The following is a 26,401-nucleotide window of genomic DNA, read 5'->3' as shown; positions in this document are numbered from 1 at the left end:
TTTTCATAGGAGCTGCTGCTATGTCCCACCAGCCTCTCAGCTGCCTGACTGAAAAGGGGGACAGCCCTGGTGAAACCACAGGGAATGGACCTCCCAGCCTGGCTCACCCCAACCTGGACACCTTCACCCCGGAGGAGCTGCTCCAGCAAATGAAAGAGCTTCTGGCTGAGAACCACCAGCTGAAAGGTGAGCTCTTGTCATAAGGGTCAGAGCTAAGCTCCTTTCTCTTTTTTTCCCTGAGGGAGGAAAAAGCTGAGAGTGGCCTCTGATAGGGCCAAAATGATTTCTGTGTTTACTTCTGAATAGAGGTGAAGATAAAAGATGTTTAGGGCTGAAGTGTCCCCCAGTGGTAGAGCCAGCATGCCTGAGGCCCTGGATCTGATCTCAGAGGCTCCACAGTAGGCAGGCAGGCAGGCAGGCAGGCAGGCAGACAGGATTCTGTCTCGGGGAGATGGTGTAATGATATTTAGTGCATTTAAAAGGAAAATAAGAGAAAGAGTGCTACAATTATAGATTTAGTCCTAAATATTGCCTGTTAAAAAGTATTCTGGTAGCTTTTTGGGAAGACCTGTGTTCTAAGTAAGGAGAGACAAGACCTCCCTCACTGCCCTGATGTGTTCATTCATTTGTTCATTCATTCAGTCACTCATTCAGTGCTGGGTATTAAAGCCAGGGTCTTGTACATGCGAGGCAAGCGCTCTGTTACATCCCCAGCTAGCCTCATTGTTAGTAGGGTTTTCTGCTGTAGTGAAGGGACCTAAGTCAATTTTCTTTTCTTTTCTTTTTTTTTGAGCCAGCATCTGTCAGAGTTGCCTAGGGTATCCTTGAACTTGTAGTCCTCTTGCTTCTGGGTGTGTACCACTGTGCCCAGCTGGTTGGTCTTTTAAGGACTAGAAATGGTGTTAGACCTGCTAGTTCTGCCTGGAAGCAAAAAACACTGAGTTAATTAGAGTCCCTTTGTTTTCGTGCTGACCCTGGGGTGCCCGCCAAGCCTGGTACATTTAGATTCAGAGCCAGGCAATGGGGGGATTGATGTGTGAAATTCTGCCCAGTCTCCGGGTGTGTGCCTTCCTCCCTCTGAATCCCTCATAGAAGCCATGAAGCTAAACAATCAAGCTATGAAAGGGCGATTTGAGGAGCTTTCAGCCTGGACAGAGAAACAAAAGGAAGAACGCCAGTTTTTTGAAATCCAGAGCAAAGAAGCCAAAGAACGTCTGATGGCCTTGAGTCATGAAAACGAAAAATTGAAAGAAGAACTTGAAAAACTAAGAGGAGACCCACAAAGATCAGCAGAGGTGAGCAGACCCATCAGCTGTGATTTAATTTTCTCAATATCTGCAGTAGGATCTTACTTATCTGGACTCCTTCCATTGTTCAGGCTGGACTGGCCTAAGAAATGTTTTTGCTAGAAAGACTGGTTGCAGTTTAAGGCCAGTATAATCTCTGTTGAGCGTAGGAAATTTGTAAGCTTTAACTATATCGTAGCCAAAAGAATACAGAGCTTATAAATCGGTGTTTTGTTACACATGGTGCAGAAGGAGGGTATTAAAAACTGTCCAATGATTGCTTTCCATTTATATCTTTGATATAAAATTACATTTTGAAAATCTGTTACTCAGAATGTCTACTTACTGTCTTTTTTTTGGTTTAAAATAGATTATTCACTTTATGTTTTCCTTTCAAGCACTCACTTGACAAATGCCATGTGGTGATAGGAGCCTGACTAGGGTTGCCCTGGTTAAAGAGATCAATTTATACACACAATTTTTTTTATTTTATTTTATTTTATTTTTTTAAATTTTATTTAAGGAGAAAAGAAAAAAGAAGCAGGGAAAGGGTACAAGTTATACAGATTTACAGAAAAAAAAAATGAACAGTAGGAAATCACTAGTTAATGGATTACATATTGTCATCTTAGAAATAATTGTTCAAGTTACACACAATTTTGTTGATCCAGAGAACCTGGGGTGTGTTCAGGAATGGGTGTGAAAGATGTTAGTGAAAACCAAACTGGAGGATGTTCAGAGTCCCTGCTGGTTCACTAGGGCTGCCTGGGTCTCATTCTGCTACGCGGATGTAAGCAAATGTCCATTCCCTGGTACTTAACCCTTGGAGATGGAGCACTGTTTTGATTATGGAGAGGTTTTCTCCAAGATCAGTGATCTTTCTTGAAACTTTGCCTTGGACTTTGTTCCTCCCTGTGTAAAGAATACAAACAAGGAAACAAAAAATGGCCAGAAAGGAAGGACTGATATACCATAAAACATTGGAAAATGACTTAGAAAAAATTTTATACTTCCTATCAGTGATCCTATTGACTTCTGCCCATGAGGCAATGAACTTTCTGCTTCAAAAAATCTGAATTTGTATCAGGAGTGTTTCTTTGTGGATAAGATTTATTACGCCTGACCTTTCAGTTTATCTTATAGTTCAAAGAGCATTAAGTTCCTTCCTTGACAGAGAAGAATCTCTGATTAGCTAAGTATGTTTGAGGCAGAAGTTTTTGAAGAAATGATCACCTGAGATGCAGTATATATTTTCTACTTTCAGAAAAAATATCTGACATTGTTTTCCTTCCTTGAATTTTGGAATGTGAGCTGACAGATGGCCTCAGTCTGCAGGAGCCTGTCTCACTGAACCCAAAGGGAAGTTTCCAGACAGTTTGTCTTTTCTGAGATAGTCCACCTCTAGGTTTTCCTAAAAGGCTCTAGAATTAGAAGAAGCTGAGACTAGAAGCTGGAGCTCTGGAAGGTTGCTTTCTTTTTTTTTTTTTTTGGCATCAGGGATTGAACTCACAACCTCGCACTTGTCAGACAGGTGTGTATGCCACTGAGCCAAATCCCTGGCCTGGATGGTTGCTTTCAAGGTGGATAATCCAAGGGTACAGCTCCCAGCAGGGCTCAGCAAGGATGTGAGGTGCTTGGGAGAAAGAATTCCACTCAGTCCCACCGAAGCTCATGTTAAGTTCATCTCCAGACAGTATTTTCTGGCTTTTAATTGTACCTACATCTGGGCAAAAGTCACAAGGCAATCTTTCCTCCTGACATGGCGTGTTAACCTGGGCACACATTCAGGACAGATGGGAAGATATACAAATATAGGGAAAGACAGAGACACTGTGTCACCAGGTCAGTAGGTGTTCAAAAACAGTAACAATGGACTTGGAGTAGAGCTCAAAGAGAGACCATGGGAGTTCTAGTCTAGGAAAGGAATGGAAAGAATCTCCATAGTAAAATGAAATGAAGCAGAAATTGTCTTTACTGTGTTTCATGGCAAGTAACAATGCATGATTTCCCAGGTATGATTAAAAAGAAAATTAGCGTATCTAATCTGAGGTTCCAGTGTCACAACCTTAGATACTGGTTCTCCAAGCTTATTTAAAACCACTTCCTTTTATCCTTTTACCCTCCCATCAAGATGTGTAAAAGTTCATTCGATAAAATGTCCATACACACCCAAGAGGGTACACCTAAAGTTTCCTAATAAGATTTAGTCTTTATCTGCCTAGGCTACTTCCTGGTTTTAGGTTAAGTAGTACCTGGCCTTTTTATCATTTTCATTCTTGTTTTGTTTTGTTTTTTTGTTCTTTGAGACAGAATCTCACTTTGTAGTTCAGGCTGGCCTTGAACCCACTATGGAGCCCAGGCTGGCCTCAAACTCATGGAGATCCTCTTGCCTCAGCCTCCTGAGTGCTGGGATTACAGGCCTGCACCACCATGCCCAGCTCTCAGTTCTCACGTTTTAAATAATTTCCTCTTTTATGAGTCATATCGAGAAAAGATATATAGCCTGCTGTTCAAACCCTAACTCTAGGTTTACATGAGTTGTGTTTCGGAGGCCTGTGATAGTTTCCCCACAGGCACTGCTGCACAGGAAAGGAGCGTGTTATCCTGGTAGTGTGAGGGACAGGTCAAAATTTGTACCTCTGTTAAGAAACGTTTTGTGGCCTAGCTAGGTTGTGGCCCACCCACGCTGGTACTGCTTCAGTGCCACTGTGAGCCTTTGGACATGTTTTCTGTCCCTCAGGGAATCTGTTGCAAAGGGGAGAATTGCATAAAAAAGAGAAGAAAAGTTTACTTGGACAAAGTTGACTGTAAGTAGAAGATAACCGATTGAAATTTTTGCTAGGAGGATCTAGTGAGAGTACTTAATTAGCTGTAAATTCCTGCGGGTAAAGATGTTTCTTTAAAAGCTGGTCTAGTTGACACTGTACTCTTAAGATGGGCGGGCTTGGGGGTCACCTCTGGAAGAGGCCATGGGCTTAGTGGTGCCATGTCTTCTAACCCACAAAACCTGAGGCTAGAAACATTAGTGAGTCTGCTCCAGCCCACAGCAGTGGACAGCAGAGTGAGGACTAGATCTTCTTGCCCTGCTCCCAGGAGAAAGCCCATCTGACCAGGGTCTTATTCCTGTGGTTTTGTCAAATGCAGTCATGGCAAGAAGATGAACATAACACAGACTTGAGACTTGTGAGATATTAATACTTATTATTAGTGTTTATCCAGGCTAACGTTTAGGTTTTTTTATCTTTGATATTAGCCTCAGGATTTTAAATTTTGTTCCCACCAGATTTACCTTTAGCAACCTTCAAATGCCAACAGAGAGTATTTTACCCACCAGCTGACTTGTTGGAAGAATTTTCGGCCTTTCATTGTATTGGGCCATTACTGAGCCATGCAAGGTTCACAGTACTTTAATTTCTAAGTAGATGGGAGAGTACTGGAAGGTGGGGTAAGTAGGCATGTTTTCAGAGAAAAAACCCAACAGATTCAGGTGTAGCAGCTTTTTGTACTTTTTTCTGGAGTTTTGGGCTACAACTTAGGAGTTTCCTGTTTTCAAACTCTGGTTGGTTATTCATATAACATCCATTTGTTCAGTGTGCTATGGAAGTCATTCTGATCACAAAGTTGTTTTAACTTTTGATTCTTTTTTATTGGTACATGTTCGTAACACCTAATATTGTACTCATTGTGGGGAGTTGGTCCATGGACATAACACAGCTTGGTTCTTTTTTTAATCCCCTTCTTCTCCCTGCCCCCCCCCCACTTCTCCATTAATATATATACTTAATATCCATTATTTGACTACAATAAAGTAATGACAAATTTCTTCCTTAAACAGTGTGTCAAGGTAATTGCCGAGTAACAGCTGGAGAGTGTGGAGGGGCCTTGTCTATGAATGTGGGGAATGGAGTGGGATGGCCAGGCCCTTACTTTGGTTTTTTTGCTCTGCTCCTCATCACTCCCAGGACCCCAGTGGTGACACGAGACTTCCCAGGGTGGAAGTGGAGCAGGTGGTAAAGCAGCTGAAAGCCCAGGTGGCAAAGCTGCAGTATGAGAAGGCGGACCTGCTGGGCATCATATCGGAACTGCAGCTCAAGCTGAACTCCAGCGGCTCCTGCGAGGACTCCTTTGTGGAGATCCGGATGGCTGTAAGAGCTTTGCTTCTGTTTCTGTTTTAAGCATAGTGCAAAGCCTCACCTAGACAGATGAGCTGAATACCACTGTTTCTTATGCACACAGGGAGGCCAAATACCAAGGGGAGATTGCACTGTAGCAAGGATAAATTGGCTCCTGGTTTTTAAGTATAAGATGGTGTTTGTGAGGCTTTACCCTAGTTGAAATGAAAAAAATGGAACTTACCCTTTATGAGAAAAGCCATAATCTTATTTGTTTTTAATTTATCTTGGCAAAGCAGACATTTCTGTGACTGACCCTTAAAAGATATGCCAAGGAGCTGGGGGTTTAGCTCAGTGGCGTAAGTGCCTGCTTGGCAAGGCGAGGTCGTGAGTTCAATCCTTGGCACCAACAAAAAAAAAACTAAAGCCAAAAACTATAAGCATGAATTTTCTGGCATGTTTTATGCCAGGTTTCGAATCTGTGATGAGCAGTTCACTAAAGCAAGCAGAATACTGACTGAATGTAGTAGATGAATGTGTTGTAAGCACTTTTTAATTGTGGAACCCTTGTTTCAAGTATTGTGATAATTAAAAGTGAGAAGCAGGGAGGAGCAGAGCTCCTGGAAGGGTTGAAGAGGTATTTGTTGTTTCCTCCCAAGAGCAGCTGCTCTGGAACCTCTGAGAAATGGGTTTGTAGTCAGTGCTACTGAACTCAAATTTCCATGCAGCCGAGGTAGTGGGCTGAGTGAGCTGGTGTGTGCTGATCCTCAGCTCCTGAGAGGTAGCTGTTGGGTTGTATCTGGGTGTATACACAATTCCGTGAAGAACGACACATGTACATAAACCACATAGGGGCCTCTCCTTTGATACTACTGAAAAGGCCGGGTAGAAAGGCAGAAAAACACGCAATGATAAAACCTTCTGTGAGACAGGCAGTCACTGCAGGCAAAACAGAACTTGTCTTGTAGCCACTCTATCAAAGTATGCATCTAATACAGGAAAAGAGATGAATTGGGCCCATGAAAGAGAGAAATGCACTTTGTAGATAAGTCAGGGGGAGTGGGGAGCAACTTGCAAAAAACCTAAACTACTAGAGAAGTCTAGAATATTAGTGTGGGACTTCCTTAAATGCTACCGCACAGAGGAATATAATTCAGTTAGAAGATGGCTCTCATTAACTTTGCAAGTACCACACTTCAGGTACATTAATAGTGGCTGAACTCAACGGCTAAAAAGCATACTTTGCCAGACAACTGAGACAGAATTATGATCATCAAATTGTGACACTCTGCAAATAACTGATAAAATTTCATGAGTCCAAAGAGCTTATCAGAAGTTTCCAAATGTTTCCTTCTTTCATGGGTTACTATCATTTTCTACCTCACAGATGAGTTAACACGTTATTGCTGGTTTATTGTTAAACATGTTTTGCATCTGTGAACAGGAAAACACTGCCTAAGATTTAGGAAGAGCATATCCAAAATATCTAGAACCATCTTTATGCGCTTTGAAACATTTTTTCATTAGCTTATGAGACTGTTTGTGCCTTGCAAATCCTATAGGGATTTGTCTTAGCCCTTTTGTTCCCTAAACGAGCTGTGGTGCCTGCACATTTTTAATGGGAGCTAGCTTGGCAAAAATGTTGCTTTGTAAGCATCATCTATTGGAAACTGCCTGGTTTCAACTTTGCTTAAGTAAATTCTGGCTTTTGCATTTGAAAGGACTGTACAAGAAAAGTAGGTGGGGCTGTTACCAGCTCCCTGTGGTCTTAACCTAGGGAGTGAGAAGATAAATCAGAGAAGATAAGATTTCATGTTTATGGAGTCAGGCTGAGGCTGGTCAGTGAGAGGAGACTTCCCTTCACACCTGAGAATGTGTATTTACAATCCTGACTGCAGCGGCCTGTGGGCTGAGAGAAGAATACATTCCCTTTTCCAGTCCCTCCCATTTGAATGACCAGTTTAATCATTGCACATTGAAATGCTGGGTCAATTCCCTCGGTTGCATGGCATCCATAGTCTTGATCTTTCATCTCTTCTTTCAGTGAAGAATTTGTCTTGGAGACACATTGTGTTAAATTCCTTTTATTTCTGGTTTTACAGGAAGGAGAAGCTGATGGGGCAGTAAAAGAAATCAAGAGCAGTTGTCCTAGGCTCCCAAGAACGGACTCCACTGACATGTATGTATTGAAAGACTGGAGCTATTGGACAGACAGACAGGACAGTCTGGCCACTTCGAGCCCGTCACTGGAGGTCACACATGATAGGCTGCCAAAATGACTGATTTATACCAGAATCTTTAAGATCGCTGGATGGTATCTAATACTGCAGCCAGGTGGATACAGGAAGCAGATCTCTTAAATAACGGGAAAACCTGCAAGGAGGGAGGCTGTAGAACAGGGTGCCTGCTGAGAGATCAGCAGGTAAACTTCATCCACAGAGGCTGTTAGCTCATCTTTTGGGTGTGGGATATACATCATCAGTCCATTTGTGAGCCTGTTACCTGAAAATTTCTCTGGGTCTCTTCCCTCAAAAACTTTTTTTGGGGGAGCATTACAAGTGATCAAATCCAGGGGTACTGTACCACTGAGCTGCGTCTCAGACCTTTCTATTTATACTGAGACAAGAGCTCACTAAGCTGTCCAGGTCAGGATGTTTCTAGGTAGTGAAAGAAAGTATGAGATAACATACTTTCATCCAAAGAGAAAAACTGGCAGGAGTAAACATTGTTCCCTTTTTTAGTTAGAAATTTGTCAGTTTTCCCCAAATTGCTGTTTTGAATGTCAAAAATCTTTCCTGGAAGTAGAGAGAAAGAAAAAACCTATATTTGAAATTTTCAAGCCACTTCCTCCTCGTTTATACCCACAGGCAAAGCCCACTTCCTCTTTCAGGCCACATTGCAGAAAAAAAAATGAATAACAGCTTGCTACCATTTATGAGTATCCTGTGAATCTGAGGTGGCTTCCTACTCTGGAGCTCAGGCTTTTGAGTCCTGGTAACTGGGATTCTGTGCTGGCTGTTTATTAGACACATGCACTTGTGCAGATGACTGAAGTCCAGCAATTGTTAGCATTGTCGTGGTCACATGGTTTTGCCTGTCATTAAAGTTTCTCTTGATTCAGTCACCTTTGTCTTAGTGATACTGAGAATTAAACACTTTGCACCTTCAAATGCTGGGTCATTTCCTTGGGTTGCACATTCAAATGCTGGGTACTTTGTCTTAGTGGTTCTGAGGATTAAACACTTTGCACTGGGCTGCATCACCATAGGGTCTCTCTAAATTGCCCAAGCTGGGCTTGATTTTGCAATCCTCCTGCCTCAACTTTCCAGAGTGCTAGAGCTATAGGCAAGCCCACAGCGCCTAGCTCCGGTGTTTGCATTTCCTTGATTTATTTGGAACAAAAACTAAACAGATTTTCTTCTCATGACTCACACATGTGATGACTTCAGTCAGCTGAAGAGAGGCCACTGTGCCTGTAGAGTTTGTTCAGCTTCCTTGTGACTAGATGTTGGAGAGCCTGACACCTCCAGCTAGGGCTGCTGAGCTGTTTCTGTGGGTTTTGCAGTCTCCTGTTGCACACAGTCACAATTTAGAAAAAGCAAGAACTTGCATAGTGAGGCTGGCTTCTGAGAGCCTCACTGCTAGTTCCCACATAGTCCCCAGAAAGTAGGGCAGAGCTTGGCACCAAGAGCACAGGACCAGCTATGGTCAGTCAGTAGATGAGAATTAATCAGAGAATGTTCTGGAAATTATCTCCTTCAGGTTGGCTCGTTATCTCTCTAAACTCCCCATGACGTCCATGTACCGTTTATTCTGCCTAGTAGAGCTTTTGCTAGGAAATGTGACTTCTCAGAAAATCTTGGCAATGAAAATGATAGCTATTGTTTTCTTCCTAAAATGAACAACACACTGCCCTTTGCCCTGCCAGCCACAAAAGTAGAGACTTAGGGGAGTCTTCACCATCCGTCTTCTGCCTCCCCTAAGACAAGTTCTTGATAGAACTGAGGATCCTGGTAAAATGCAGATTCTGGTCCGAGGGCTTGCTGGGGGCTTGCTGGGGGCTTGAGGCCCACTGTTCTCCCAGTCTCTGTGAAGTCTGCCTGCTGACTGTGCTCACACTGTGGTTTCAGTAACACAAGGCTCCTGTATTCTTAGACCTTGACATGGTCTTTCTAATGAAAACCTTTTCACCTGTGTACTGAATGTGGCGGTGGTGTCTTAATGTAGGAGCAAATCCGTGGAAGGCACCAAAAAGTACCTGGAATTTGAGTTGGAACTGACTGTGAGCCAGCTGCTGCTTTGCCTGAGGGAAGAAAACCAGAAGGTGGAGAAACTTGAAATTGCACTCAAAGAAGCCAAAGAAAGGTACAGTACCCATTAACAAGCAACCTGGGTACACTAACAAGCGGCTTTGGTGAGATGTAAAAATATTGCTATAGATCTGCTCACTCTGGACCATTACATAAATGGAATCATACAACATGTGTTTCATCATGACTGGCTTCTTTCATTTACAAACTCAGTTCCTTATTTCTGCTGAGTCATACTGTCTTGTATGGACCAGTGTTGTGCTTTCCATTCATCAGCTGATGAAGATTTGGGTTGTTTCTACTTTTTGCTGATTATGAATCATGTATCTGCAAATCCTGGTTTGCAAGAGTTTGTTTGGATGTGACATTTTTGATTTGGGGGGGTGTACATTTGGGGGTGGGTTGCTGGGTCCTATGGTATCTCCATGGTACGCGCATGCTGTATTGGAGGCCCTGCCAAATCATTTCCCAAAGCAGCTGTACCATTTTCTGCCAACAGAGTGACTATTCTACTTTCTCCAGGTCCATAGCAACACTTGCTATTGTTTTTTTATTTTAGCTCTCCTGGTAGCTGTGAATTGTTATATCATCGTAGTTTTGAGTTCTGTTTCCCAAGTAACTAATAGTGTGGAAGCACTTTTCATGTTGAATCTTCTTTGGAGAAATATTGATCTCTGTTCATTTTTAAACACTGAGTTTCGTTATGATTTCACTTTATATTCTGGACAGTAGTCCAGAATGTATGAAATATGGATCCTCCAACTTTATTCCTTTTCCAAATTGTTTTGGCTGTTTTGGGTTCCTTGCTTTTTCATTTGAATTTTACGATCACTTTGATAATATCATGGGGGAAGCGGGGCTAGGATTTTATTAATATTTGCATTGAATCTGTACATCACTTTCAGGAGTATTGTGGCCTATGAACAGGGGATCTCTTTCCATTTATTTGTGTCTTCTGTAATTTGTTTTAGTGCTTTATGCTTTCAGTGTATTGGTCTTGCACATTTTTAATTAAATTTATTCCTAAGCATTTTAATGTTTTTGATGAAATGGTTTTCTTAATCATTGGTTTATTCATTCAAAGTATATAAAAACCAATTTTGTATACTGATCTTGTATTTGGGACCTTGCTGAACTTTTGTGTTAGTGCCATGCATTTTTTAGAGGAGTCCCTAGAATGTTCTATTTATAGAATCAGATTTTGTCATCTGCAAAGATAGTTTTGCTTCTTCCTTTCTGATTTGAATGCCTTTCATTTCTTTAAAACTTCCAATGCAGTGTGAGATAGAAGCAGAGAGGGTAGGCATCCTTGTCTGGTTCTTTACTTTAGGGGGAAAGCTTTCAGTCCATTAAATATGACATTAGTTAGGAGTTGTTCATAGATGTCTTTATCAGGTTGAACAACTCCTTCCTGTGTCTAATTTGTTATAATTATATCTTGAAAGGTGTTTAGATTTTTTCAGATGTTTTTTGTATTTGTATGGGGAAGATTTAATGGGTGTTTTTAACCTTAATAATAATGATATATTACTGATTTTTAAGTGTTAAATCAGCCTTACATTCCTGGGCTCTGGCTTGATTATGGGATATAATGCTTTTTCTATATTGCTGGGTTCAGCTTGCTATTATCTTACTAAAGATATTTGTATCTCTGTATAGAACGGATATCAGTGTGTAGTTTTCTTGTAATATCTTTGTGTGGTTTTGATCTGGGTAGAACCAACCTCATAGAACAAACTGGTTCAAATAGTGCTTCCTTTTCTGTGCATATATACATTTAAAAATATCAGACTGGCTTTTAAAAAGAATCAGACTAGCTACAAAATAATGCTAATTTAGACTAGGGATTAGAGTAAAATTTACCTACCTTATGAGTTTTTATGAAGTCAGTGAAGTTTGGTCTATAGATGTATTTTTTAGAAACACAAATTATTGCTGGGCATGGTGGTACATGCCTATAATCCCAGTACTCAGGAGGCTGAGGCAGGAAAACTCTTAAGTTTGAGGCCAGCCTGGTCCACACAGTGAGTTCAAGGCCAGCCTGAACTGTATAGTGCAACTCTGTCTCAAGAAGACAAAAGAGAAGAGGAAAAAAAAAAGAAAGAAAGAAAGGAAAAAGGAAATACAATTTGCTTACACTGTAAGGTATAAGGGAACTTAAAATTTTAGGGCTGTAGTAATTGGAACATTTAATAATAAATATATTCTGCATGAAGGATTTTATAACATAAATAGAATTAATGAACATATAAAAACATGAAATCTAATTCTAATTTGTTCAAAAATATGCATGTAAAATTCTTATATTCACACATACATGTTTATGTTCACATATTTATATGGGACATCTTGCACCAAAATGTTGACATTGTGTGTATAATTTATTATTTCATTTATAATATTTCTTTGTACTTTCATGTACTTTATAATGAATGCTTGACTATTCTTATAACAGATATGAGGGATTTTTTAAGTTATAAATTAAAATCTACAAAATAATAAATAAAAATATAAATAAATATTCAACAAATATTGTGACAACATCACAAAGAAGAGGCAAATAAAGGAAAATATTTGCAATGGGTCATTTAAGAATTAAAGTGAAATTATATGATAAAAGCTTTTTCAACTTAATAAGACAAAATATGAAAATAGTCAAAATGTATGAATGGATACTTTTTAAGGCAATAAAATCCAAATAACCTATGCAACAATATTGAAAAATAAAATATAAGGAAAAAAAATAATAAATATATTATGGCATAATGCATTCTCACGGGCATTATAAGTAGCTTGTTAATCTTAAACTATAGCACTTTTAAGAAGTGTTTTGCTGGGCATGGGGGCACACATCTGTGATTCTAGCACTTGTGAGGCTGAGGCAGGAGGATTACTGTGAGTTTGAGATCAGCCTGGGCTATAAGTTCAAGGCCAGCATGAAATATATGAGTGAGACCCTGTCTCAAAGTATATATATATATATTGCTATTGAAGCAGTTTAAAATTTAACTATTGGAAGATCTGTTCTTAAAATGGTAAGCATAAGCCATTGTTCACATTGAGAAAACCACATGGAAAGCACATCAGTACTTTCCCAGTAACTTACTTGGTAATATTTTTTTCAAAGGTGAAAAGGCACATGGCTGTAAATCCTAGGTTTCTACCCTGTCTCCTACCTACAGAAGTTAGAGGTGACTTCTAGGAGACTACCACTGAGTGCTTTAATGGAGTAACACATTCATCCTAGCATTTGGTAAATTCCAAAGTAGAGTAATGCAGAAGGAAGCAGTAAGAGAAAAACAGAGAGACAGAGACAGAGATAGAGATGGAGAGAGACAGACAGACAGAAACAGAGAGAGAGATTCTTTTTACATCATTACTATTATAGAATAATTTTAAAAAAGATGTTATGCTATGAATGAGACCTTTAATAGGCATGAGTAATTAGTGTATTTGTATTTTGTAGTCTTGTATATACCTCTCAAGTTTTTTGTACCATTTCAGGTTTAGCCAGTAATTCGTCTTTACTGTGATGGCTTTATGAAGTCCAAACTTAGGAATGTACCCATTAGACATCTTGATCTTTCATACAAATACATAATTCTTGCTTTCAAAAAATTCATACCTCCCTATGTGGAGGCTAAGGAGTATGTAGCTCTTCAGACTGTAGCTAATATATCAGGCCTGTCTTTGAGGTCCAGGTCTGATGTCCTTACCTTGAGTTTTTGGAACCGTCCTTTCTCAGTAGTATTAGACTTCTACTTTTTGAGCTAAAAGTCAGTCAGTAATTACCCACAGACAAGTTGGCAGTTAGTTGCTGAGTCTAATGTTCTCTAGGTGTGGGTATCATGGTGGTGATTTCTTCCCAGAAAGGGATAGAGCTAAAACCAGGAAGCGAAATTACTAATAAGCAAACACTCCCTTAATTTGCACACTCTGGAATCAGATACAATAAAACACGGTGCAAATCCTAACATGTCTTTTTCTGAAATAACCAAGTCAATCTTTAGTCATTTATATTAATTAAGGAAATATGTATATATATGTTATAAAATTTATTCTGAAAAACTTTGAGATGATGTATGGGTATAAGGAACAATAGATTTGTCTTTCCCTGTTTTTCCAGGACCAATATTTCATATAATTTGTGTTTTCTAAACATACACCAAAATCTGGTAAGGAGAGAAAATTGTGTAGGAAGTATAATCTGGAAAATAGGAGATAGCAGGAAAAAGTCAGGTCAAGGTGAGAATTTGCCCTAGAAAATTATAATTCAAATTATAATTCAAATACAGATCCAAACCTTGTGTTATATATGAGCAACATTGCAAAAGCCCACTTGCCACCCCCACCAGCTGGTGCTTAACCCATTTGTTCATCGTAGACAGAGATATTGGCCAAACACCAGTTAGGTTTGACTGTAATAGATACCAATATTGCTTATTATAATATTTTATCAACACTAGGTTTTATTTAAAAATAGGTTTATATTCATATAACAAATTAAGTTTAAATTCATACAACATTCATACAATGATTATGTCGGAACTAATGGCACAGGCCTGTAATCCCAGCACTATGGGAGACTGAGGCAGGAGGATCACAAGTTTGAACCCAGCCTGGATAACTTAGTGAGGCTGTGCCTCAAAATTTTAAAAAATTGAAAAGGGCTATAGATGTAGTGGGAAGGCCCTACCTGCCCCACCCAAAAAGGAGAATTGCTTATTCTACTGACTTCTCTTGGAGGAAGAACAGTTTTTTACCCAGCACCCACCCCCACACACATTTTCCTGCTTCCTATACAGCTACTTTCAACATAGTTAGTTCTTTTGATATTTATCTGCACACATAAAGTTTAAATTGTTAAATTTTTTTAAATTAAAAAAGTTTTAAATACAATTCTGTTGGCCTCCCACTCTGAATAATGATTTAACTGACTTACACTGTCCTTAGCACCACACACATATGCATCTAGAGCCCACCTCTCTTCCCCATCCTCTTCAGAGACTGAGGAAATCAAAACTTAGTTAGATGCATACTCAGTGTTCACATTACTGTGCAGACGTGTACAACACACACACAGTTTGCAGTCAGGTTATGTATCGTGACCACTTTTCCCTTTTTTACACATTTTTGAGACCTTTTTAAAATTTTGCCTATCTCAGTTGGTTTTCAGCTACTATAACAAAATCCTACAGACTGAATAAATTCTAAACCATGTTAGTTTATTTGGTTCACAGTTACGAATCCTGGGAGTCCAAGTTCAAAGGGTGCTTCAGCTCAGGGTCTCCTTGCTGCCTTATAATATAGAAGAAGGGTGATTAGAATGTGCACCTGAAAAATTGGGCTGAATTCATCATTTTATTAAGGATCCACTCCCAGGCTGGGGATCCAGCTCAGCAGCACAGCACCTGCCTGGCAATCATGAGGTTGAGAGTTCGAGTCCCAGTCCCAAACAGACAAACAAACTCACTCCCAAGATAACAGATCTGACCCATTCAGGAAGGCAGACCTGGCACAATGTCAATGGCAAGTTAAATTTCAACATGAAGTTCAGAGGGGGCCTCACACTGTTTGGGAAATCCCTGCCATTCTCTTTGCTAATGTCTTTACATGAAATATCTTTTGTTTGCCTCCTCTCTGAAGGTTCTTTGCTTTGTATCACAACTGAGCAACGTGCTTTGTTAGAAGTCCTTTATCTGTTTGTTCTAGCTTACTTGTGCCTTTCACTCTGCAGAGAAGTGCCCTTTAGTTCTTGAAAAATTCACATTCCTGCAGGGGTTATTTCCCTACTGAATCTTCCTTGCCCTTTGTCTTTTTAGAACTCACTGTATTTTCATTATTTTGAGTTGGACCCCACCTCCCAGGCTAGCCATCTAATTTTCTTAAATTTTGCTTTTCTTTGCCACGTCTTTATTCTTTGCTTTTAAAACTTCTTTGTTTGTTTCTTTTTGTAGCAGGGGAATCAATCGTAGGGCCTCATGCAAGCTAGCCTAGCACTGTGCCACTGAGCTACACCCTTAACCCTTTTCCTTCCCTTCCCTTTCCTTCCCTTCCCTTCCCTTCCCTTCCCTTCCCTTCCCTTCCCTTCCCCTTCCCCTTCCCCTTCCCCTTCCCCTCCCCTTCCCCTTCCCCTTTGCCTTCCCTTCCCTTCCCTTCCCCTTCCCTTCCCTTCCCTTCCCTTCCCTTCCCCTTCCCCTTTCCCTTCCCCTTCCCCTTCCCCTCCTCTTCCCCTTTCCCTTCCCCTTCCCCTCCCCTTCCCCTTCCCCTTTCCCTTCCCTTCCCTTCCCTTCCCTTTCTTTCTTTCTTTCGCTCACTTGCTTGCTTTCACTTTTCTTCCCATGCTGCTAAATTTGATCAACTAACTTCCTTTCTTTTCTTTTTCTTCTCTTTGTTGCTTCTAGTGCTTCTTTGGAAATGGCTGCATATGTTTCCTTATGTCTCTAAGGTTATTAGTGATAGCCTTCCCTATACCACCCAACTCTGTCTTCAGTAGAACAGAATTCATTTATTGTAAGGTTTTTCTCAGATGTCTTGGCTGTTTGATCAAATGTAAGAGGGTGGAGAGAGTTAGAAGCTTCTCGAAGCTTTGTGAGTGCCTGTAAGGATATCTAGCTGCCTGTTTCCTTGGGGAAGCCCATGCCTCAAACTTGAAATCTTTTCCTTTGTACTGGTCAAATTCTCCAGAGCACACTGTTTCAACCTCCTTCCTGCAGAACATTTTTCTGGATGTCATGATTCTTTAGGTGAGGAGAAAAATGTGGAGGCCCTCCCTTGTCCGTATGTAAACTCCTCTCTTTTGTCAGTTGGAAACCCAGTCCCTTAATTCTCCTTAGCAATCTGAGCCCAGAACCCCTTCATCTCACCATCTTCCTTCCGGTCCTCCTCCCACAGGTCTTGTCCTTATCACCATGTGCAGAGGTCCCTGGTATCCCCAGCTAGTGGGCCTTTTGGAGTTTCCATTGTGGGTGGTGTTTCCTAATGTTGGCTTAGTATCCAGCCTTCTTTGAATGCTAATCCTGTTCCCACTCATTCTTGGACTTTCCACATATTCTTACTGTTACTTCCTTTCCTTTTCTGTTTGTTCCAGTAGGTGTAGGGCTTTTAAAAAGTTATTTCATAGGTTTTGGAGTGGGGGGAAAATAATTGCATATGAGCCAGTGCAAGCCATGAAGGGTCTGAGAGGAGAAACAAGCCAACTCACCCTTCTCAAGAGCTGCCCAAAGCTGTTCTGGGCCTGGGAGGAGTAACAAGCCAGTTCACCCTTCCTGTGAGCCAGCACAAGCCACACTGGGCCTGGGTGGAGACACAAGCCAATTAGCCTTCATGTGAGTTGGCAGACGCCACATTGGGCCTTGGGAGGAGAAACAAGAAGCCAGTTTGCCCTTCCCGTGAGTCAACCAGTACATGGGTAGGAGACAAGAGCACTGTCTTCCCTTCCCCCTTCCATTCCCCTGGTAAGGAACTGGCTGATTCAGAGGACAGGCTGACTTGATAGCAACTGAGGTGTAAAAACAATGTAATGTGTGTATTTTTTGATTGACCTTTCAGGCCTAAGGCCAGTAGTCTGAGCATCTATTAAGAGGATAGCAATATAGCAAATGTGGGGCATATTCTTCAGTCTTGTTTTTGAAACCCAGTATTGTGCTTACTGTTTTGTTCTATTTTATTGTTTTGTTTTATTCAATGTTCTGTTTTTATTGGTTTTAGTCTGCTCTGTTTTGTTTGATTTTATTATGTCTGATGTATGGTTAGCAATTTCAAAGATAACAAGAGACATTATGATAGCCATTGTTGATTTCCTGTTATCCTGTTTTGAAGTTCTGTGTCACTTTCACTGTTTTGTTTTGGTTGACTTTATTCTGTTTTATTTTGTTTGGTTGTATTAGCTTTAAAAAAAATAATAATTGCCAGGCATGGTAGCACACACCTGTACTTACAGCACTTTCTACTTACCTAACGAATCATGACATTCAGAAACTTACAGCACTTCCAGAGGCTGAGGCAGGAGACTTATCATGAGTTTGAAGCCCACCTGAACTGCATAGTGAGACCCTGTCTCAAAAAGACAGCAACAACAAAAAAATTGTACATACTCAACCCTACCATCTTCAACCACAATTTGTATTCATTTCATTTGGCCTATGATGATGATTCAGTGTACAAAGGGTGCTACGTTTGTTTGTTTATTTAAAGGGATCCTAAAAGAAAAAGTCTTCCCTGCTAAATTCTTTTTCCCCATCCTCTTCTTCTCTTCTCCTTCTTATCTTATTTTGAGACAGGATCTCACTAAGTTACCTAAACTGGTCTTGAACTTGTGATGCTTTCTGCTTTAGCCTCCCAAGTAGCTGGGATTACAGGCTAGTTCCACTGTGCCACCATGCCTGGGTTAAATTCTTATAAATAGGATACACAGGCACTCATGGAACAAATGCATGTATGTACATGTGCATCCACATATACCACGTTTTAGAAATATTTCTTTATAGTCCAGTCACATGAGACAAGTTATGGTCAACATGAGTTTTTCCTGTCTTTCACCTCTGTTCTAGCCAGTTTTAGAATGAAAAACAAAACCAGTGCTAATACAGAGAATGTAAAGAGATTCTGAAAACTCAATACTTTATCTAAATTTTGAAAGTGCTCTTTTGAGTGTTTCTGCAATTGCTACTCTTCTTAAGGCCAAAGAGAAAGTAACTTTTCTACACTTTCTGTGTTATTTTTCAGAATTTCAGAGTTCGAAAAGAAAGCAAATGATTACTCCGAGGTTGACACCCAGACAAAAGAGAACACAGGAAAAGAGAATGAAGAGGAGAAAGGCGTAGAGACTGTGGGTACCGGAATTCCAAGGCTGCTGGATGCACCCAGGGCACACAAGTAGCACCACAGCGAGACTGCTTCGTCTCATGTTTCCTGTCCTGTTTCAGTTCTACTCCCTGTCAGTTGTAGTGAGATGTAACTGTATGATATTCTGTGAAACAGGTCCTATATTTTGTGACTGATTTAATTTCCTAAATCTTTATGTGAGCAAGCCACTAGGTAAAAAGGAACTTTTCCACTATATAATGAGGTCACTTGATGATGTGACCCAAAGACTGGTAAGAACAAAGTAGTTTCCATGACAATGGTTCAGTGTATTTAGTGTTGCATGGTAACTGCGAGCTTTCCTGTGGGCCTGCAGAGTCATAAGTTTAGGGAAAGTTAATGAAAACATGAAGTAAAAGTGGCTGTAGTAGCCCACATGATAAACATTTCTATAGAAAAACCACATTAGCTAATTCATTTATTCAACTGTATATATGAATGCCAGCTATAAGTATTGAATGCCTACTGTTGTAAGTCGGGAATTACATGAGAATGCAGCATATTTAGAAAATTGAGATGAAAAGATTCCCAGGCATAGTAGTACCTTGTGGACTAAAACTCAACCACTAAGAGAGGAATACTGAGATTTCTAAGACATAAAACTCCCTTACGGGAATTGCAGGGCTGAGTAGGGTTAATTTTATTAGTGATAAAATCATTACTACAAGTGTACCCAACCTGATTAGTTACTAGGAAACAGAGCTACATCCACAATGGTGTCATCACTGCCCTAAGAGAATCTGCTCCCTGGTTGGTCTGGGTTGTGGGTGAGTGGTCCCCACCATTCTCTCATGGAGGTTCGATTAATCCCTGCTGTCACATGTGAATGTTTGGCATTTCCTGTGTCACAGGTCGGAAGTGAAGTGGAAATGTTGAACCTCCAGGTGACGTCCCTATTTAAGGAGCTTCAGGAGGCTCATACAAAGCTCAGCGAGGCTGAGCTAATGAAGAAGAGACTTCAGGAAAAGTAAGAACAATCAGTTTTATCCTCCTTTGAAAAGCACATTTTTTACAAAGTATGTGGTTTTATTACTGACGAAAAGAAAACCAGAGACCTAAGGAACAAATTAAAAGAAACACTAATGTACAAGTTAATGTGTAAGAATATAAATTCTTAGTCCAGTGTGGTGGTACATGCCTGTAATCCCAGCACCCTGGGGAGGCTGAGACCGTCGGCTCCTAAGATCAAGTCCTATCTGGGGAATTTAGTGAGAGCTGTCTCAAAATAAAAAGGGCTGAGGATACTGATCAGTTCAGAGACCTTGGATTCATTCCCTATTGCTGAAAAGAAGAACAACAACAAAAGAATGAAGTACATGTTAAAATGGTGGGGAACGGGGACCAGGGGACATCGATTCTGCTGTTAGTGTGCTGGCCTGTGTGACGGCTGACCACACTGCAGCCAGATTCCCCACCTGACTTAAACTGACAACAGCCACAGGAACAAGAAAAGGAATAGAACACAGAGAAGTTCAGTGAGGTTTTAGGAAAATAATATCAATTGGAATCAAGTACTTTAATCAGTTATTAAAGCTAATATGTAAATTGAGAATTTTGAATTTGCTTGTTTCTTTTGATATAAGAAACTACCTGAAGCTTGGCAAAACTAAGTTAATGTCATTCTCTTGGGTTAGTTGGCAAGTACATGTCTAGCTAAGTGCCTCTGTGTGTTTTCCTGGGGGTCACACTTACCAGCACCCTACAGTATTACGGTAACCTGGTACAGCGTATTAAATTAAATGGAACACTTAGTATGCATGGCATGAATGCCTTGTACACAGTTATCATTTATTTGTTTTTTGCTATTATTACATTGAAATTTATTCTAATCTCTAAGAGGGTGAGGGAGGTTTCTTTCTTATTGAATCCTTGGCAGAAATCTAATTCTTCGTGATTGATAGTCAAACTTCCAAGAATTATAAAAAGTACCCATAGATCAATCTATGTGAACTGCCTTTAGCCAATTACTACCTTGGCCTGTGTTTTAAAAAAATTGTGTGTATGACTAGTTAATTATTCAAAGACAAAAGTACCTCATGTCATACTTAGATCTGTGCTTTTTATGTTTAGGCTATCAAAGAAGCAGAAAGAATAAAATACTTTGTTTTCCACCTGTAAATCCTGTAGCTGTACACTTACTTGTGTTTTACATAATCTGGAGCTCTTTTGAAAAGCCACTGAGAAGTAGAACATTGTTTAACCTCATAAAATCTTCACCTTTTTAGGTGCCAGGCCCTTGAAAGGAAACACTCTGCAACTCCATCAGAGCTGAGTGAAAAGCAAGAGCTGGTCTATAATAATAAGAAATTGGAACTCCAAGTGGAAAGCATGCGGTCCGAAATCAAAATGGAGCAAACGAAAGTGGAAGAGGAAAAGTGAGTGTGCTGACCTGCTTTTTTATACATAGCAGATTAGGAATTGAGGATAAATTCATAAAATGTTTTTACTTATTTAAAAGATATCTAGGAAAATCTTTGAAGAGATAAGAGTCAATATTTTATCATACTGAAAGTATGAAAATGATTTGCATCCTGTCTTGTTTCTGAGAAAATATTTTCTTTTAAAGTAAGAAAATGTTAGTCATTGGTGGATATGGTAGTTATTCTTCTTGTTGCTGGAGCAAAATACCCAGTCTCCAAATTAAGGCAGAAAGGTTTATTTGGCTCACAGTTCGCAGAGGTTTCAGTCTATAGTCGGGTGGCTCCAAGGCACAGTGGCATGGTGAGAGGGGCCCCACAAAGGAGAAATAGAAGGCAGCAATGCAAGCAAGAGGGAACTAACACACAACCTTAGCAGCCTCTTTCTGCCTCTTTTTATACTCTGTTAGACCACTAGGATTAGGGCAATGCCAGACCAGTCAGTGGACTGATTTAATTATCACACACTCTAAATCCAGCCACCTCTGAGTGCATGAGGCTTTGGGAGGACATCTAGACACAACCTGTAGCAGTGTGATAATAACAGGAAAGCAGATCTTGCTACTAAAATGTTTAGAAGATGAAGCAGGCAATATTCAAATCTCCTGTGATATTTTCTCCAAGATTCCATTTCTAATATCTTTTTTAATAGGTCCAAGTTAGCCATTCTGCAGTCAACACACAACAAACTTCTTCAAGAACATAAAAATGCACTGAAGACAGTCGAGGAACTAAAGAGGAAAGAGGTATTGACAGGGAAAAAATCCCTTCTATGACCGAGGGGTGAACAGAACCCAATGAACCTTTTCTATGGAAACAAAAAAATTGTGTAAATTCTTAACGAAATCTGATTTCTAAGTTGCTTTTCAGTTGATAATGGTTTTTTGAGTTGAAACATGTATAGCTCCTCGTGTTCTGCATACTTACAATGTGCTGTGCATGCACAGATGGTATGGATGTCCAGTCAGGCTGTGAGCTTTAGGGTTTCTCAGGGTGGCTTTGCGAGGGAGCTGAGAGCCAGATGGGCCATCTGCCGCCTGTAACTGGGCTCATCAGCGTGCATGTGAATCAGTGATAATGCCCAGGATAGTGTGACAATCCACAGACCGTGGCAGTTTTAAATTATAAAGGGTCTTCAATTTATATTCTTGTGAGCATACTTTGTTTTTCCTTTTCAAGAAATGCTTTCCCCTCAAGGACCAGACAGATTTTATCCTTTTTTTTATTTTTATTTTTATTTTTTTTATCGGTACAGGGGATCGAACTCACGACTGCCTGCTTGCAAGGCAGGCGCTTATGCCACTGAGCTAAATCCCCAGCCCCCAGACAGATTTTAAATTGAAACATACTTCTTCTTTTCCAATGATTTCACAAAGAGCAACATGGGTAGAAAAATTAGTGAGTCACAACCTCGTGTTAGGGTTGGTTGTAATTTCCCTATGTTAGTGCTATTTAAAAAAAAAAACAGTGTTATAAAACAGGAAGTTATCTTCAAGCCATAATTTAAATGAGTATAATTTCTGAGTCAGTTAACCCTGCTAATTAACAGGCTAGAGATGGTAATTTTTTAACAAGTAAACCTGTCTCCAGTATTTTGTTAGCAGCCAGTGTGGTGGTGCATTGCTAGCACTCGAGAGGCTGCAGCAGGAGGATCACCGGGAGTGCAAGGCCAGCCTGGGCTACATAAGGAGCCTGGACTACACAGAGACCCTGGACTACATAGGGAGACCTGTCCCCCAAAAAATGTTTAATGTTTTTTCTATAATAAGCTGCATTGTTTCAAAACCAAGTCTAAAATGAAACTGTCTTTCAGTCAGGAAAAGTGGATACGGCGGTGCTGTGGGAGCTAAATGAGAAACTGCAGCTGGCCGAGCAGGCGCTGGCCTCCAAGCAGCTTCAGATGGACGCAATGAAGCAGACCATTGCCCGGCAGGAGGAAGAGCTGGACACCATCGCCGTCCTCAGGGCTCAGGTGAGAGCAGCTGTGCCTCTTCCACTGTGGGGAGGTGCGTGACACTGCGCTGTGTTCACAGCCTTCACATTTATTTAACATCATGTAAACAGTGCCATCCAGTATAAAACAGAAATTTTAGACAGTGCAAAAATACATAAAATAGAAAATAAAAATCAAATGAATTCTACATTGGTGCACGTATAATAAATTTTCCTGTTCTTTGCCTACTTTGTTAAAGATGTGATTGTACCTTTTATCCTACTCGTATCTTAACTCTCTCTCCATGTTATTACTCAGCCACGTGTTATTTTTATTTTATTCCTATGTTTTTATTTATTTTTGACTGTTGCATAGTGTTTGGTATTGGGAATCACCATGACAGATTTAGCTAACCCTTTCTTCATGGACATTTCATTTGTACCAATACTTTATTGTTTCTAGGAATGCTAAAGTGACTATTCTTCTGTCAGCATCTCTTTGTGGACTTGTAGAATCTGTATTAAAGTACAGAAGAGGAGTGATAAGGTTATTGGGTATGATAGTTCTTAAATTAAATGCACAGTATTAAGTTTTTTCCCCAAACAGGAAAGCTTAGAATAGCATTCTCACCAGAAGCAGATAACAGTTCCTGCATCCCTACATCTCTGCATCCTTCTGTTAAATCTTTACCAATCTGATGACGTAAACAGGTTATTTTAAACATTCCGCGTCAGCAGTTTGTTACTTCTATAGATGTGCTCAGTACTACCAGCAGTGCACAGGGGCTGACCCCAGGGAAGCAGAGTACTCTGTTGGTACTGACAGCTTTCATTTTATCAGTTTGTTTTATTTGAGACAGCATCTTTCTTTGTAGCCCACATGGCCCAGGCTGGTTCTGAACTCCCAGTCTTCCAACTTCTGGGATTATGAGTGTGCAGCACCACACACGACTTTGGTTTTATTTCTATAGGAATAGAGTCTCAACTTGCATTCCCTGGGCTCTTTTCTTTTGCTTGGGGAACTCATAAAGTCTCCCCATTCTCTGATAGCCACGTATTTGTGCCACATTCTGTATTGGATAGTTATTTTGTCTTGTTGTATGCTCTTGTTTACTTATTCATCAATTTTTTTCCAGCACCTATCATATCAAACACAGTTCACACTGCTGGGGATATAGAAGTGAACAAAATAGACACCCCACTTTTAGGGATTCAAAACTAGTATGTGATAAAAGTGAGACTCTAACAGAACTTAGGTCTCACTTAAAAGAACCCATCAGTGACGGGAGGCTGAGCAAGAGGACTGCAAGGGGAAGGCCAGTCTTTGCAACTTAATTAGACTTTGTCTCAAAATTTAAAAGTAGGTTGGGGGGGCTGGGCGTGGTGGTACATTCCTATAATCGCAGCACATGGGAGGCTGAGGCAGGTGGATCCTTGCAAGTTTGAGACCAGCCTGGGTTTCCAAGTGAGCCCAAGTTCCATCCTGAACTGCATAGCAAGACCCTGTCTCACAAAGACAAAAAAAGAAGTGGGTTCTGGAGTGGTATGTACACTTGCCAAGCACTGCAATCCCTCCTCCCAAAAAAGAAAAGCAAACAAACCATGATCTGTTAATGATACAGCTCAAGCTGGATCATTCACAAATGATAGAAAAACCCCTTTAAATGATCTTTTTATGACATATTTTATTATAGTTACAGTTCTATATTTTATTGATTAATATTTTGAAAAGTAATGGAAGACAGTTTATATACTAGGGCCATTAAATTTGAAAAGAGAAACTAATTTAAAACCTAATATTAAAAACTGGTAGTGCTCACTTCACTCCATTAACTGGTCTGATTTTATATTACAATTTGATAACAATGAAGCCTTTGCTGTTATGATGTATTAGTTATCGATTACTCCCAAAATTTATCTGTGTGAAACCAGAACAAACACTTCTTTTCTCACATTTGGTTTTGGAGGGTCAGGAGCAGGGTGATTCTCGGTTTCTCACGGGGCTGCATTCAGAATGGACTGAATCCTGTCCCAGGATGTCTATCACATCAGTGAGGGACCTCTGTTCCTCACCTCGGTCCCCACAGAGGGCCGCTAAGGTGCTCTTATGCCAAGGCAGCTGCCTCCTCCAGGACAAGTAGTTCAGAAGACAGCAAAGCTGTCTTGTGTCTTGTGATTTAGTTTCCCTATCACTTCTGCAAATGTCCTTGTGGCTACTCAGTGTGGCCCTATTGATTGTGGGAGGGGACCCCCAAACTTACTGGGGGTCTCCTGGAGCCTGAGACCACCCATGGAGAGGGGCTGGTACACAGAAGAATCCACAATACATGGACTTCAGTCTGGGTTCAAATGTTCACTTGGGCATTGAACATATTTTTGCAATATTAAGAGCTTTTAAAGCTTGTTTATAAGATAAGGATAACCAGGAGCATGCTGGCACATGCTGTAAAGCTACTGAGGAACCTGAGGGAGGAGGATCCCAGTTTGAGGCCAGACCAGGTAATTTATAGCAAGAGTCTGTCTCAAAAAATAAGAAGGGCTAGAGGTATTGTTTTAATTACTTAATTACTTTCTCCTTGCTGGAGTATAGTACATGACACCTGTAAGTTAAATCAGGAAAGACTTATTTTAGCTCAGAGTTTGTAGAGGTTTCAGTCCATAGTCAGCTGACTCCAAGGCAGGGCAGCATGGCACAGGGCATGGCAGAGGTAAAAAGTGTGGAGTAGCAGGCAGGAGGCATCAAGCCTTCCTTCTCCTTTCCCTGTTACTCCATCCTGCCTATACGCCTGTTGGTTGGTGCCACCCACATGTAGAGCAAGTCATCCCTCTTCAATAAATGCATAACCCACACCCAAACTATGCTAAACCCATCAGTGGATTAATCCACTGTCATGTACCCATGGTCCAGTCATTCCCCAAACCCTCACCTATGAGCACATGAGGCCGTGAGGGGACATCTAGATATGAGCCTAACAGATGTAGTTCAAGTGGCAGAGTGTCCCTGGGTTGCACCTCCATACTGTAGAAGAGGGGAGGAAAAAGATAGCAATTCTGTGTTCTGAAGACTTTGGGTAATGTGAAATAAGCATCTAACTCAGGCCCTCACACATGTCCAGAATTCAGTAAATAGTGTCTGTCTTGTCTTTCTGTTTTTTGCTTGTTTGTTTGTTCTGTTTTGTTTTTGAGACAGAGTCTTACTGTATAGTTCAGGCTAGCCTCAAACTTGCATTGATCATCCTGCCTCAGCCTCCCAAGTGCTAGGATTACCACCATGCCTATTTTTATTGCTTTAAATTTAATATAATACATAATTTAATATAAGACCAGCATTCTTAAATATACCTGGCAGAGTAAATAAACTATTTACTAGACTGGTAGTCCTGAATATTATTTTTTAAAAAAGAGAGACCAGGGTGTTTTACTGAAATGATGGTACACACATTGCTTAAACCACTTCTGTCAGTGCATCCGTGGGTTTG

General features: G+C 40.4%; 1 protein-coding gene across 4 annotated transcripts in view; it reads left to right on the top strand.

Annotated features, from left to right (window-relative positions):
- Positions 1–26,401, top strand: part of Optn (optineurin) — a 43,431-nt gene that overhangs the window by 10,295 nt on the left and 6,735 nt on the right. For 3 of the 4 annotated variants that reach the window (XM_063253721.1, XM_063253719.1, XM_063253720.1), the window contains exons 2-11: positions 10–186; positions 1,093–1,295; positions 5,249–5,431; positions 7,501–7,577; positions 9,626–9,763; positions 18,436–18,538; positions 19,425–19,540; positions 20,799–20,948; positions 21,643–21,736; positions 22,804–22,962. In XM_063253721.1, the coding sequence (XP_063109791.1) occupies positions 21–186; positions 1,093–1,295; positions 5,249–5,431; positions 7,501–7,577; positions 9,626–9,763; positions 18,436–18,538; positions 19,425–19,540; positions 20,799–20,948; positions 21,643–21,736; positions 22,804–22,962 (1,389 nt within the window). In that variant the 5' untranslated portion in view covers positions 10–20. Of the gene's footprint in view, positions 1–9; positions 187–1,052; positions 1,296–5,248; positions 5,432–7,500; positions 7,578–9,625; positions 9,764–18,435; positions 18,539–19,424; positions 19,541–20,798; positions 20,949–21,642; positions 21,737–22,803; positions 22,963–26,401 lie in introns of those variants that run through there. The other variant, XM_063253722.1, reaches the window with a different exon arrangement.

This window comes from Cavia porcellus, unplaced genomic scaffold, assembly GCF_034190915.1.
Source record: "Cavia porcellus strain 051 isolate PalLab524CR breed Dunkin Hartley unplaced genomic scaffold, mCavPor4.1 scaffold_7, whole genome shotgun sequence".
NCBI classification, from domain to species: Eukaryota; Metazoa; Chordata; class Mammalia; order Rodentia; family Caviidae; genus Cavia; species Cavia porcellus.
The sequence above is the reverse complement of the archived record's forward strand: the minus strand, read 5'-3'. Positions and strand labels throughout refer to the sequence as shown.